Source organism: Giraffa tippelskirchi, chromosome 12 (assembly GCF_054371585.1).
Source record: "Giraffa tippelskirchi isolate mGirTip1 chromosome 12, T2T-mGirTip1v1.2.pri, whole genome shotgun sequence".
Classification (NCBI taxonomy): Eukaryota; Metazoa; Chordata; class Mammalia; order Artiodactyla; family Giraffidae; genus Giraffa; species Giraffa tippelskirchi.
In genome coordinates, this window is record NC_137286.1 from 11,550,444 (window position 1) to 11,566,330 (window position 15,887).

The following is a 15,887-nucleotide window of genomic DNA, read 5'->3' on the forward strand; positions in this document are numbered from 1 at the left end:
GAAGAGAGGGAGAATTTCTAATTCATGATGATTTCTGTGGGAATGAAGCCAAAAACCATTTCTAATCAGAATGCAGCCTGACATAAAATCAAGTAAAAATAACTGGAAAATTAGACAGATTTTCCGTTGATGTCTGGGTAAACCAAAAGAAGGCATTGTGACTCAGGCAGAAAGAAAAAAAGATATAGAAACCAGGGGAACCGTGAAAGTCTCACCATTGTGAAGAATTAAGCTGAGCTCTGTGAATAACATCCGAACTCACCTGTGTTTAGCTCAAAATGTCCTCACGCCAGAAAGTACCTGTGAACCCCAAACGTCTACGGACGTTCGCGGAAGGGTGCACATGGTATGGGAGAGGACTGTGCTGCCATTGTTGGGACACCTTCACCCGCTCTTTCTCAGCATGAAAGTGTTAGCTGCTCAGTCATGTCCAACTCTTTGCAACCTCAGGGGCTGTAGCCTGCCAGTTTCTCTGTCCATGGGATTCTCCAGGCAAGAATACTGGAGTGGGTTGCCATTCCCTTCTCCAGGGGATCTTCCCAGCCCAGGACTCAAACCCGAGTCTCCTGCACTGCAGGCAGATTCTTTACCATCTGAGCCACCAGGAAGCATAAATTCATCCAATTTGCTTTCATCAAAACAAAAGATAAAGCATAACACAAAGATGTTCTTTTTTGGTAAGATATGTCTAGATGATAATGTGATGACTGGCACTCCTTTTCCACTTTTGGTACATGAAACACATATTTTATTTCATTTATATTTTTGTGGTTCCATTCATACTTTTTATATCTCATTTTACCTTTTCTATTCTGTTTCTATAAAATGATAATATTATTTTTCTATTATTTGGTAATCTTCACAGTCTACCTGTCTACCTATCTATAGAACAAGGGAGGCAAACTCCAATGACAATAGGTTCTAAAAAGTAACTTGAACTTTAGTCACTTGGCCTAATTCCCACTTGTCGTAATATAAAAAATAACCTTTGCAAATCCAGACACAGGTCTCTCTATCCAAGTGTTGTATCTGACAAATATACCATAAATAATTTTGCTAAGTGATGTGATCATTTTTCTTAATATTCAACTTCAAAGATTCAGGGTAGTAACAGGACAGAACCAAACTGACGTGGTAGAAAAAAAATAAGGCCGAGAGTCAAGGTACCTGGTTTAGGCTGTGTGACCTTAGGAGAGTTACTTGACCTTTCTAAACCACTGTTCCCTTACATCTACTATAATTTTCTATGTGTTTGCTATCCAACAACCTCTCAGTCATTTCAACAAAAGTCGCATTTGTGAATTGAGCTCAGACTTCATAAATTTATCTATTTTTGTCCTATGACTTTGAATTCACAAAATAATACACTAGGCCACTCATAATTTGTAGCAAACACATGAAAACAGGACAAAGTACATCTCTTTGAGTTTATTAGCCCGAATACAAACCAGTCAAGGACTATGTCACTGTTTCACCAGGATTATTCTGGTAACTATCCCAGTTTCCAACAGCACTTGGCTATGAACTCAGAGACAAATTTGTAGACACCACTATGCATTGCTCTGTCTTGAACCAACCCACCAAAATACAGTCAGATCAAAGCAGAGTACACTAATCTGAGATTACCACTGAGAATAGGCTTCTGCTTTACAGAGAAGGATGCAATCTCCCTTTCATTTAAGAATTTGCTCCTGATAATTTGACTACTGACAATACAATATTGCCCCAGGTCTAATAAAACAGTACCTTCACAGCTGGTTTGTTAATTGCATTGTGGCATTCGATGTGCTGGCAGTGGATAGGGTTCCAAGCTGTAAAGCAAAGCATAGCTGATGAGTATTTCTCACTGAAAGTATTTGGGCCCTAGTAAAAACGAGTAAAAAAAAAAATTTTTTTCACTACTTTTCCTTCTCCTAAATAGAATCATCGCCAGGTTTTCTAAAATAATTATTTTTTTTAATCTATGAAGTATTTTCTAATTTAGTAAAAACATCACAACTCCACCCATTTTCCCATGGGGAAGATAAGCTAGTGTAAGGTGGCATACCCAAAAACCATGATATTACTTCATGATGATATGCCTAGTAAATTTTTAAAAGTTTTTACATTTATGGTTTCACTTGATCCTCCAAACAACTCTGTGGGATAGATACAGCAGATTATTAACCTCACTTTATGTGTAAGTTAAAATTTAAAAGGTTAGGTTGCTATGGTCACAGAGTTAGTAAGTGACAAGCTGCAACTAGAACATATATCTCTTGGTTCTCAAAACTCTGTTCTTTTCAGTATAGCATACTAGGCTAAACAGCCTAGATTTTCGGCACCAAGAAGTTTTCAGATACATAATAACTGCTATAAGTGGTTATGTCACCATTCCATTTCCCACCCCATCCCCATCAAATGTGGAGACTGAAAAGATGAGTTTCTTGCCCACATGCAATGCACCTCTTTCATATACTGTACTTGCTAAATCACTTTAGTCATGCCCAACTCTTTGCGACCCTGTGGACCATAGCCCACCAGGTCCCTCTGTCCGTGGGATTCTCCAGGCAAGAAAACTGGAGTGGGTTGTCAGCCCCTCCAGGGGATCATCCCAACCCAGGGATTGAACTGACTTTCACACATTACCCACAGTCTAAACCTCTGCTAATTTGTTAATACCCAGCTCCTAAATACAGTACACACACAGAGTGAAGACAAGAACCAAGTGAACTGAGACAGATCAGAAAGAGAATTACAATTACTTATCATCATCCAGAAGATTCCATAGCCCAAAGCACTTAGTTAACAGTATTCCACCATAAAAAAGTAATAGGATTATATGTTTGAAAGTAGGACATTTTTCTAAATTGCCGTATTCTAAACCTCAGATATGCAGATGATACTACTCTAATGGCAGAAATCAATGAGGAACTAAAGAGCTCCTTGATGAAGGTGAAAGAGGAGAGTGAAAAATCTGGCTTAAAACTCAACATTCAGAAAACTAAGATCATGGCATCCGGTCCTATCACTTCATGGCAAATATATGGGGAAACAATGGAAACAGTGTCAGACTTTATTTTCCTTGGCTCCGAAATCACTGCAGATGGTGACTTCAGCCATGCTCCTTTGAAGAAAAGCTATGAACAACCTAGACAGCACATTAAAAAGCAGAAACATTACTTTGCCAACAAAGGTCCATCTAGTCAAAGCTATGGTTTTTCCAATAGTCATGTATGGATGTGAGAGTTGGACTATAAAGAAAACTGAGCGCTGAAGAATTGATGGCTTTGAACTGTGGTGTTGGAGAAGACTCTTGAGAGTCCCTTGGACTGCAAGGAGATCCAACCAGTCCGTCCTAAAGGAGATCAGTCCTGAATATTCATTGGAAGGACTGATGCTGAAGCTGAAACTCCAATACTTTGGCCACCTGATGCGAAGAGCTGACTCATTGGAAAAGACCCTGATGCTGGGAAAGATTGAAGACAGGGGGAGAAGGGGACAACAGAGGATGAGTTGGTTGGATGGCATCACAGACTCAATGGACATGAGTTTGAGTAAGCTCCGGGAGTTGGTGATGGACAGGGAAGCCTGGCATGCTGTAGTCCGTGGGTTTGCAAAGAGTCGGACATGACTGAACAATTGAACTGAACTGAATGACAGAAAGTGAAGAGGAACTAAAGAGCCTCTTGATGAGGGTGGAAGAGGAGTGTGAAAAAGCTGGTTTAAAACTCAACATTCAAAAAATAAGATCATGGCATCTGGTCCCATCATTTCATGGCAAATAGATGGAGGAAAAGTGGAAACAGTGGCATATTTTATTTTCTTGAGCTCCAAAATCACTGCAGATGGTGACTGCAGCCATGAAATTAAAAGACACTTGCTCCATGGAAGAAAAGCCATGGCAAATCTAGACAGTGTACTAAAATGCAGACACATCACTTTGCTGACAAAGTCTGTACAGGCAAAGCTATGGTTTTTCCAGTAGTCATGTATGGATGTGAGAGTTGGACCATTAAGAAGGCTGAGCACTGAAGAATTGATGCTTTCAAATTGTGGTACTGGAGAAGACTCTTGAGTGTCCCTTGGACAACAAGGATATCAAACCAGTCAATCTTAAGGGAAACCAAAACCGAATATTCATTGGAAAGACTGATGCTGAAGCTGAAGCTCCAATACTTTGACCACGTGATGTGAAGAGCCAACTCATTGGGAAAGACCTTGATGTTGGGAAAAATTGAAGGCAGGAGGAGAAGGGGTGACAGAGGATGATATGTTTGGATGGCATCACCAACTCAATGGACATGAGCTTGAGCAACCTCTGGGTGATAGTGAAGGACAGAGAAGCCTGGCATGCTGCAGTCCATGGGGTTGCAAAGAGTTGGACACAACTTAGCAACTGAAAAACAAAATATCTGATAAGAAACTAAAAGGATGGGAAGGAGGAAATGAAAGTGCACAGGGTTTTTATATTACATGTAAACTAGTATAATATTATTTGAAGGTAGACTATGAAGTTAAAGGTGCATTTTGCAATTGAAGAATTGTAGAGTAATTCTTTTTTAAAAAAGCTGTAGCTAACAATTCAAAGAGAGAAAAATGGAACAGTAAAAACTAATCCAAAAGAAGGCAAGATACCCAAAAGGAACAAAGAATAGATGTGACAAATAGAAAACAAGCACAAGATAACAAACATAAGCCTAATAATATCTGTAATTACATTAAGTATAAATAGCCTAAACAATAAATACATAAAAGACAAAGATTGTCAAATAGGATTTAAATTTCTCAAAAAGCATGACCCAAATATATGCTGCCTAAGAGAAACATGCTTGAAATATAAAAAGAGATAACTTAAAAGTAGATGAGAGAAAAACTGTTATGATTCAAATGCTAATCATAATAAAGCTGGAATGTCTATATAAATATCAGACAAGTAGACTCCAAGACAAAGAATATTACTGGGAACAAAGAAGGATATTTCACAATGATAAAACTGTCAACTCATCAAGATAACAAAACAACCATAAATATGAGAGTATCTAACGACAGAGTTTCAAATTATATAAAGCAAAAATGACAGAACTGAGAGGAGAAATAAGTCCATAATTGGTGTTGTAAATTTCAACAATCCTCTCTCAGTAATTGATAAAACAAGCAGACAAAAAAAATCAATAAAAAGAGAAGACTTGAACAACATTCTCAACAACTTGACTTAATTGATAATGATAGAATTCTCCACTTAACAACTGGAACAGACACAGTGTCTAGGAGACATGTACTAACGGCACAGGCAGCATTTACTAAGACAGTATTCTCATCCATAAAGTAAGCCTCAACAATTTAAATGGAGTGATAGAATAAACTATGTTCTCTGACCTCAATAGAATTAAACTAGAAATAAATAACAAAAAGATATCTAGAATATAACCAAATATTTGTACATTTAAAAAAGCTTACTTCTAATCAATCCATAAATCAAAGAGAAATTACAAGGAATATTAGAAAATATTCGTTTCTGAAATACAATGAAACCACAGCATTTTGAATTTGTAGGCTGCAATTAAAGCAAAGCTTAAAGGGAAATTTTTAGCTTTAAATTCTTGCTCTGAAAAATTTTAAAGGTCCAAAATAAACGATTGATACTTCTATTTAATAATATACAAAAAGAACGAATTCAATCCAATGTTAGTAGAAGGAAGAAAATAATAAAGATAGAAGTATATATCAATAAAACTGAGAACAAAAAACTAACAGAAAATCATAAAACAAATGCTGTGGGTTTTTTGGAAAGTTCAATAAAATTGATAAGCCCCTAGGTAGACTATGAATTAAGAAATATAAAGAAGCAAACTACCAATGTCAGGAATGAAAGGTAGGACATCACTACAGATACTAGGCATATGCCAATAAATTACATAAGTTGGATGAAATGCTCACATTCATCAAAAAGCACAGTTACGAAATTACAAAATTCAACTCAATAAAAAGTAGACAGTTAAATGCCCCATTCTATTCAATTGAATTCGTAATGTAAAACTTGCCCACAGAGAAATCCTCAAGACCAGATGGATTTACCAGATGGATTCACTATTAACTATTAAAGGAATAAATAATACAAATCTTACATAAACTCAGAAAATAAAAGAGGAGGAAACAATTTCCAACTTATTTTATGAAGCCAGAATTACTTTGTAAACAAAACTAGATGAAAACATTACAACAAAAGAAAAGTAGATCAATATCCCTCATAAATGCAGGAGCAAGAACACTTAACAAAAAAATTAGCAATTAAGTCTGCCAGGATAATATAGCTGAAAAGTGGAACGTATCCCAGGAATGCAAGGTTGGTTTAACACTGCAAAGTAAATCAATGTAATTCACCTTATTAATGGAATTAAATGGGGAAGTCATATGATCATTTAATAGGAGAAATCACATTTGACAAAAACTGACATTCATTCACAATAAAAATTCTCAACAAACTATGAATAGATGAGGACTTCCTCAACACGATAAAAACCATCTGTGAAAAACCTACAGCTAACATCATGTTTAACAGTGAAAGCCTGAACACTTTCCTGCCACAAATGAAGGGGAAAAACAAAGAAATCCATGCTCAGCACTTCTATTTAATACTAAACTGGAGATAAAAGCCAGCATAATGAGAAAAAGAAAGTAAGAAAGGAAGTGGGGAAAGAAAGGAAAGAAGGGAAAGAGAGAGAAGGAGGGAACCAGGCCGGTAGGTAGGCAGACACACATACAAATTAGAAGGGAAAAAAATTATCTTTATTTGCAAGAAAGCAAATCATGTATACAGAAAATCTTAAGAAACTTACAAATAAGCTACAAAAAATAAGTGAATTTAGCAAAGTTGAAGGATGTAAAGTCAATACACAAAAGTAAATTATATCTCTATATAATGGCAATAAACAAGTAGAATATTAAATTTTAAAACACTATTTACAATAGCACCCAAAATATAAAATATTGAAGTTATGAGGAATACCTTTGACAAAATATCAATAGCACCTGTACACTGAAAACATTAAATATCACTGAAAGAAACTAAAGATTTCTTTAATTTATTTATTTAAATGACTTATTTAATTTTATTTATTTATTCACCTAAATAAATGGCCAGAATTGCCATATTTATGAATCAGAAGACTCAGTATTGAGTCTTTTTCTCAGGATGTCGATTCTCCCCCAGATTAAACTACATATTCAATGTAATCCCAGCCAAAACAGACTGTTTTGTAGAAATTGACAAACTGAGAGTAATATTTCTATTAAGATGTAAAAGTCCTAAAATAGTCAAAACAATTTTGAAAAGGAACAAATCTGGAGGATTTAAACTACATAATTTCAAGATTTACTATAAAACTACATTAATCAAGATAGTGTGATAATGGTGTGAAGATAGACAATGAAATAGATTCATACATATATGAGCAATTAGTTTTTGACAAAATAGTCACTGCAATCCAACGTGGAAAGAGTAATTTTTTCAACAAATTGAACTGAAACAAAAAAGTCAACCCTTATGTCTCACCATATACAAAAATTAATTCCAAATGGGTCATATACTTAAATGTAAAAGCTTAAACTATAAAGCTTCTAGAATAAAACACTGGAGAATTTCCTTATAACTTTAGGGGAGACTAAAAAAAAACTATAGAAGAAAAATCAATAAATTGAAATTTATTAAATTGAAAATTTTGCTCTTTGAAATACCTGAAAAGGAAATCCGACTGAAAGACCATATCCATAATATATATATTTGAAAAAAGTCTTCTATTTTGAACATCTAATAGACTGGAAATCCAATTTTAAAATGAACAAAAGATTTCAGTGACAACTTTACAAAAAAATATACAAATGGCTAATAAGCACCTGTAAAGATGTTCATTATCACTAGTTATCAGAGAAATGAAACAACAATGTGTCATTACCACCTGGCTATCAGAATGTCTAACATCAAAAAGACCAACAATCCCAAGTATTGATAACAATACAGCATTAGAACTCTCAGTATACTTCTGGAGGGAGTATAAAATGGTACAATCACTTTTTAGAAATGATTTGGACATTTCTTATAAAATTAAACATATACCTACCAGACAATCTAGTATTTTCACTGCCCAGTATTTATCAAGAGAAATAAATGTGTATCTTCATAAAAAATACTTTTTTTATATGAATGTTTCATAATAGGTAAAAGCGTTGATCAAGAAACCAATAGATAAACTGTGATATAGCCATACAATGCATTACTATTCAATATTTTTTAATGAATTACTGATATACCAACATGAATAAACTTTAAAAACATTACGCTAAATGAAATAAGCAGACACAAAAATAGTATATACTATGTGATTCCATTCATATGAAATCCTAGGACAGGCAAAACTAGTATACAATGACAGAAAGCAGGTCAGTGGTTGTCTATGGTGAACTTACTGAAAAGAAAGCTGGAGATATTCTGGGGATGACGGAAATGTTCTGTGTGTTGATTATAGCTTTGATTACATTAGAATATACATTTGTCAAAAGTTATCAAACTATGCTTAAAATGTGTTATTATACTGAAAGAAAATTATAACTCAATAAAATTGTTTTTAAAAAATGAAGGATCAATCAAATGTATACCTCAAAGGAAAAGAAACAGTGTACTGAAACATGAGAGAAAACGTTTGTCTGATCATCATCTAGTCATTGAATCAAATTAGGAAAGTGTGTGGCATCTCAAACATGAAGCAAGAACGCAAGACCTCTATAAAAACAGGAATAGAAAGTCAAAATATTTTAGGGTGACAAAGGATACTAACAGAATGAAACAAAAACAGATTTAGATAAAAGATATGATAAATGTAGTTAAAAATGAAATAGCAAAATTAGAAACACTCATTCAATGCAATAAATAGTGCTCAGTTAGGGTAAAAGTCAACTAGGTTATAAAGAAAATTAACCTAAGAAGCTATACCAACCTATGCATTCAGCAAAAACAAGACCTGTAGCTTATTGTAGCTCAGATCAAGAGATCCTTATTGCAAAATTCAGACTTAAATTGAAGAAAGCAGGGAAAAATCACTAGGCCATTCAGGTATGACCTAAATCAAACCCTTTATGATTATACAGTGGAAGTGACAAATAGATTCAAGGAATTACATTGGATAGACAGAGTGCATGAAGAACAATGGAGGTTTGTAACATTGTACAGGAGGCAGTGATCAAAACTATCCCCAAGAAAAAGAAATGCAAAAAGGCAAAATGGTTGTCTGTGGAGGCTTTACAAATTGCTGAGAAAAGAGAAGCAAAAAGCAAAGAAGAGAGGGAAAGATACACCCATCTGAATGCAGAGTTCTAAAGAATAGCAAGGAGAGATAAGACAGCCTTCCTAAGTGAACAATGCAAAGAAATAAAGGAAAAAATAGGAGGGGAAGGACTAGAGATATCTTCAAGAAAATTAGAGATACAAAGGGAATATTTCATGCAAAGATGGGCACAATAAAGGACAGAAACAGTAAGGACCTAACAGAAGCAAAAGAGATTAAGAAGATGTGGCAAAAATATGCAGAAGAAATGTACCAGAAAAAGGTTTTAGTAACCCAGATAGCCACAATGGTGTGGTCACCCACCTAGAGCAAGACATCCTGGGGTGTGAAGTCAAGTGGGCCTTAAGAAACATTACTATGAACAAAACTAGTAGAGGTGATGGAATTCCAGCTGAACTATTTCAGATTCTAAGAGATGATGCTGTGAAAGTGCTGCACTCCATATGCCAGCAAATTTGGAAAACTCAGCAGTGGCCACAGGACTGGAAAAGGTCAATTTTCATTCTAATCCCAAAGAAAGGCAATGCCATAGAATGTTCAAAATACCATACAATTGTGCTCATTTCACATACTAGCAAGGTAATGCTCAAAATCCATCAAAATGGGCTTCAACAGTGTGTGAACCAAGAACTAAAAGGCAGAGGAACCAGGGATCAAATTGCAGACATCTGCTGGATCATAGAAAAAGCAAGGGAATTCCAGAAAAACGTCTCTTCTGCTTCACTGACTATGCTATAACTTTTGACTCTATGGATCACAGCAAACTGTGGAAAATTCTGAAAGCAATGGGAATACCAGACCACCCTACCTGCCTCCTGAGAGACCTATAAGCAGGTCAAGTAGGAACGGTTAGAACCTTACATGGAACAGCAGACTGGTTCAAAATTGGGATAGGAGTATGTCAAGACTGTATGTTATCACTTTGCTTATTTAACTTATATGCAGAGAACATCATGCAAAATGCTGGGCTGGATGAATCACAAGCTAGAATTAAGATTGCCAAGAGAAATATCAATAACCTCAAAAATGCATATGACACCACTCTAATGGCAGAAAGCAAGGAGGGAACTAAAGAGCCTCTTGATGAAGATAAATGAGGAGAGTGAAAAAGCTGGCTTAAAACTCAATATTTAAAAAACTAAGATCATGCTATCTGGTCCCCTCACTTCACGGCAAATAGATGGGGATAAAATGGAAACAGTGACAGGCTTTATTTTCTTGGGCTCAAAAGTCATTGCAGATGGTGACTGAGCAATGAAATTAAAAGATGCTTGCTCCTTGGAAAAAAAGCTATGACAAATTAATTAAAAGATATTTATATAGCAATATTTTTAAAAAGCTATTTTTAAATAAATAGATAAGGCTCCATGAATTAAGAGCAACAAAAGTAACTCCTATAACAGACAAAATCACTGGTTTAAGGCTTGTCTTCTATAACTCTGAATGCCAGAAAACAGTGAAGCAATTTTTACATATTTTTCACAGTGAAGCAAAGGTTTTTCTCATGATGAAATAGAAAGACACTCTTAAATATACCTGACCTTGAAAAATATATACATTCCACCACTGAAAATAGTACATAAAAAAAATTCTGAGTTCTGTTTCCCCAGAAATGATAGACAAATTAATTCAAAACAATTCTCCTACTGAGAATACTTAGAAAACCAGACACAATTAAATGCAAAAACAAATGAACCCAGAGAATTTTATGGGAGAATTGTGGGGCCATGATCCAAAAGAAGAAGGGATTGCCAAAAGGTGGACCTGGCATTTGAGTCCATTCTTTCTCCTTTGCCTATTTCTCTTTCTGCCAATTCTGCAACATGAGCCAATTTCAACAGACTCTCTGACACAAGAGAACTAAATTTGGAACTGGTTGACCACCAAAGAATGGGAAACCTAAAAATCACCCTGGGCTGTGGGTAGAGGTCCCAAAAGGTCACTCCCTAGGAGTAAAGGGGAAACAGAAATAGACCAACCCTCACAGGGACTGAAGACCAGCTTCAAATTATCTCAAGAATTTACCATAGATTTTTTGGTTTTTTTGAGCTGCATTAAAGTGACCTGGGTTACCAATGTCTACCGTTTCCTTCCAGAAGCAAACATAAATACTTTCTGAAGAAACACAATTTAATCCTAAACCTCAAATTAACTCTATAGTTTTTCTATCTAATATCTTGCACACAATTACTTTTTAAGAACATAAAATAAAAAGATAAGAAAGCAAAAGAAATTCAATAGAATCAGAGCCTCCAGAGATCTAGAATACAGAGTTATCAGAAACAGACTTTAAAATAAAAATGCTTAATATATGCTATAAAGTAAGACAAATTAGAGATTATAATCAGATAATTGGAACTTTTAAAGCACCAAATGAAAATTCTAGAACTTAAAAACATAATTAACAAAATGAAGAATACATTTGGGAAGCTAAACAACTAATGAGGAGGAAGAAAAATCAGACAAAGAGATTCTGAATGAAGCATGCTGCTGTTAAGTCGCTTCAGTCGTGTCCGATTCTGTGCGACCCCATAGACGGCAGCCCACCAAGCTCTGCCATCCCTGGGATTCTCCAGGCAAGAATACTGGAGTGGGTTGCCATTTCCTTCTCCAGTGCATGAAAGGGAAAAGTGAAAGTGACTCTTAGTGAAAGTGAAGTCGCTCAGTCGTGTCCGACTCTTAGCGACCCCATGGACTGTAGCCCACCAGGCTCCTCCGTCCATGGGATTTTCCAGGCAAGAGTACCAGAGTGGGGCGCCATTGCCTTCTCCAAATGAAGCAGAGAAAGATGAAATAGAGGAGAATGCAAGAAATATCCATAGACGACATGGGAGAGAAGATCTAACATATGTGTCATTGGAATTCCAGAAAGAAAGATGAGAATATGGTATAAGCCATTGTTGAAGAAATAAAGGAACTTTCAATTACAACCATGATATTTTAATAATATATAGACTTATCCTTCAACTGGAAAAAATGTATAAAGCAACTCATTTCTGACACTGGGTGTAGATTTTAACACAAGATTGCAATCTTTTGAAAAAGGAAGAACACACAAATTAAGTTCTATATTCACTTTGGTTTTCTGCCTGGGAATATTTCCAAACTGCAGCAAAAAGAAGTGGATCCCAATAAGTAATTAGCATTTTCATTGAGTAGAGGAAACATCACAGTGAATAATTGCCAAGGCAACTGTAAAGAACAACAGGGAGTGCCAGACAACAAGTCCCATAAATCTGTGTAAGGATGCTCCTCAAGTCCTTGGCTTAATCCTAAACTTCATGGGCTCACAGAAAAGCCCTACAAGGACTAGCAGAGAACACAAGCTTAATGGCTTAATGGCTAAAAGTGGAACAGTGATTTTAGAGGTCACATAGTGCTAGAGATGCACTGTATTTCCAATATAGCCAAAGTAAGTAACTTTGGTGAACACACCAGCAATTTAGGAGCCCACAGATAGGTCACTACTAAAAAAGTGAAAGCCAGTATGTCTGATGAATATAGATGGAAAAATTCTCAATAAAATACCAGCAAACTGAATTCAGCAGCACATGAAAAGGATCATTAACAATGGCCAAGTGGGACTTATCACTAGGATGCAAAAATTGTTCAACAAACACAAATCAATAAATATGATACACTGCATTAGCAGAATGAAAGAAAAAATCATATGATTACCTCAACAGAAGCAGAAAAAGCATATGACAAAATTCAATATCCATTCTTGATTAAAAAAAATTTTAACAAATCAGGCATAGAAGGAAAATATCTCATCATTAATAAAGGCCATATATAACAAGTCCACAGCTAACATCATACTCAGTGGAGGAAGGTTGAAAGCTTTTCCTCTAAGTTCAGGATCAAGACAAAGTACCCACTCTCATCATCCCTATTCAACATAGTACTGAAAGTCCCAGCTAGAGCAATTAGGCAAGAAGAATAAATAAAAGGTATGAGAATTGGAAAAAAAGATGTAAGCCTGTTTCTATTTCCAGATGACATTATATTATAAACAGAATATCCTAAAGACACAACAAGAAAACTTATATCTCATCAATGAATTCTGCTAAGTTGCAAGATACAAAATTGAGATACAAAAATCAGTAGTATTTCTGTACACTAACAATGCATTTGGTGAAAAGTAATAAATCAACTGTGTTTTCAATAGCATCAAAAATTATAAAATACTTAGGAATAAACTTAACCAAGCAAGCAAAAGACCTCTAGTCTAAAAAATATAAGACATTATTGAAAGAAATCAAAGAAGACATAAATAAATGGAAAGGTATCCCATGTTAATGAAGAGGAAGAGTCAATAGTGTTAAAATTTCAATACTACCAAAATCCATCTATAGATTCAATGCAATTCCTATCAATATTAAAATGACATATTTTATAGATGTAAAAAACATTCTTAAAATTTATAAGGAACCACAAAAGACCTCAAATAGTAAAAGAAATTCTGAGAAAGAACAAAGCATGAAGCATCACATTCCTTGATTTTAAGCTATACATTTAAGCTATAATAATCAAAATAGTATGATATCAACATAGAAACAGATCTACAACCAATGGAACAGAACTGAAAGCCCAGAACTAAACCCAAGCATATACAGTCAATTAGTATTTGACAAGGGAGCCAGGAATCTCAATGGAGAAAAGACAGTCTCTTCAGTAAGTGGATATTCACATGTAAAAAAAAAATAAAACTGGACCCCTATCTTGTATTACTCACAAAAAATTAACTCAATATTAATTAAAAACTTAAATGTAAGTCCTGAAACCATGAAAATTCTGGAAGAAAACATAAGAATAAAGCACCTTCACATGTGTTTGCTTATCATTTTTCTAATATGACACCTAAGCATAAACAATAAAATCAAAAATAAATAAGTGGGACTATACCAAACTGAAAAGCTTTTACACAGCCAAAGAAACCTTCAACAAAGTGAAAAGCAACCTATGGAATGGCAATAAATATTTGTAAACCATTTATCTGGTAAGCAGTTAACATCCAAAATATATAAAGAATTCATACAGCTCAATAGCAAAGAAAAAGAAGAAAACAGTATAAAAATAAGCAAAAGACCTATTTAGGTCTAAAATATCTATTTAGATATTTTCCAAAGAAGATATGCAAAAAGCCAACAGGTACATGAAAAGATTCTCAACACCACTAGTCATTAGGGAAATGCAAATTAAAAACCACAATGAAATACTACCTCACACCTGTTAGAATGACCATCATCCAAAAGACAAGAGATAAGAAATGCGGAAACTTTCTTCACTATTGTAAATTTAGTACAGCCATTGTGTAAAACAGTAAAAGGAATACTCAAAAAATTAAAAATAGAACTACCATTTCCACTTCTGGAAATTCGTCCAAAGGAAATGAAAACAGTAACCTGAAAGGATATTTGCACCCCCATGTTCACAGCAGCATTACTTATGATAGCCACTGCTGCTGCTGCTGCTAAGTTGCTTCAGTCATGGCCGACTCTGTGCGACCCCATAGACGGAAGCCCACCAGGCTCTGCCGTCCCTGGGATTCTCCAGGGAAGAACACTGGAGTGGGTTGCCATTTCCTTCTCCAATGCATGAAAGTGAAAAGTGAAAGTGAAGTCACTCAGTCGTGTCCGAGTCTCAGCGACCCCATGGACTGCAGCCTACCAGGCTCCTCCATCCATGGGATTTTCCAGGCAAGAGTACTGGAGTGGGGTGCCATTGCCTTCTCCGGATAGCCACTACATGTGAGCAACATAAGTGTCCATCAATGGATAAGGTTGTGAGTTCAAATTTCCAGTTAAAAGACAAATAATTATTAGGAGTTGAGGTACAACATGAAAATTACAACTAACACTGCTGTATGATATATAGGAAAGTTATTAAGAGAGTAAATCCTGAGTTCTCACCACATGGAGAAAATTTTTTTCCTTTCTCTTCTTTGTGTTGATATATGGGATGATGGGCACCAAACCTATTGCAGTAATAATTTCACAATGTATGCAAATCAAATCATCAGGCTGTACACCATAGACTTAAACAGTGACATATGTTATTTCTCAATAAAACTGGGAAAAAAGGAAAATTTCAATCAAATAGAAAAAAAAATGAAAAATTTCTCAAAGGAAAAAAAAGGGCAGTTTAATCTTCAAAAGAGCAACAACTTGGCATGAAACTAGAAACCGACCACAGAAAGAGAAATGAGGGAAAAAACAACTCAGTTCAGTTCAGTTCAGTCGCTCAGTCGTGTCCAACTCTGCAGCCCCATGGACTGCAGCACGCCAGGCTTGGTTATCAATCACCAACACCCAGAGCTTGCTCAAACTCACTTCCATTGAGTTGGTGATGCCATCCAACCATCTCATCCTCTATCGTCCCCTTCTCCTCCTGCCTTCAATCTTTCCCAGCATCAGGGTCTTTTCCAAGGAGTTAGTTCTTCACATCAGGTGGCCAAAATATTGGAGCTTCAGCTTTAGCATCAGTCCTTCCAATGAATTTTCAGGACTGATTTCCTTTAAGATTCACTGGTTTGATCTTGCAGTCCAAGGGACTCTCAAGAGTCTT

At 35.5% G+C, this 15,887-nt stretch overlaps 1 protein-coding gene across 2 annotated transcripts in view; it reads right to left on the reverse strand.

The window, feature by feature from the left end:
• The window catches only part of UNC79 (unc-79 subunit of NALCN channel complex), a 269,126-nt gene that overhangs the window by 161,816 nt on the left and 91,423 nt on the right, over positions 1–15,887 (reverse strand). For both annotated transcript variants that reach the window (XM_081548126.1, XM_081548125.1), the window contains one exon: positions 1,747–1,811. In XM_081548126.1, the coding sequence (XP_081404252.1) occupies positions 1,747–1,811 (65 nt within the window). The remainder of the gene's footprint in view (positions 1–1,746; positions 1,812–15,887) is intronic.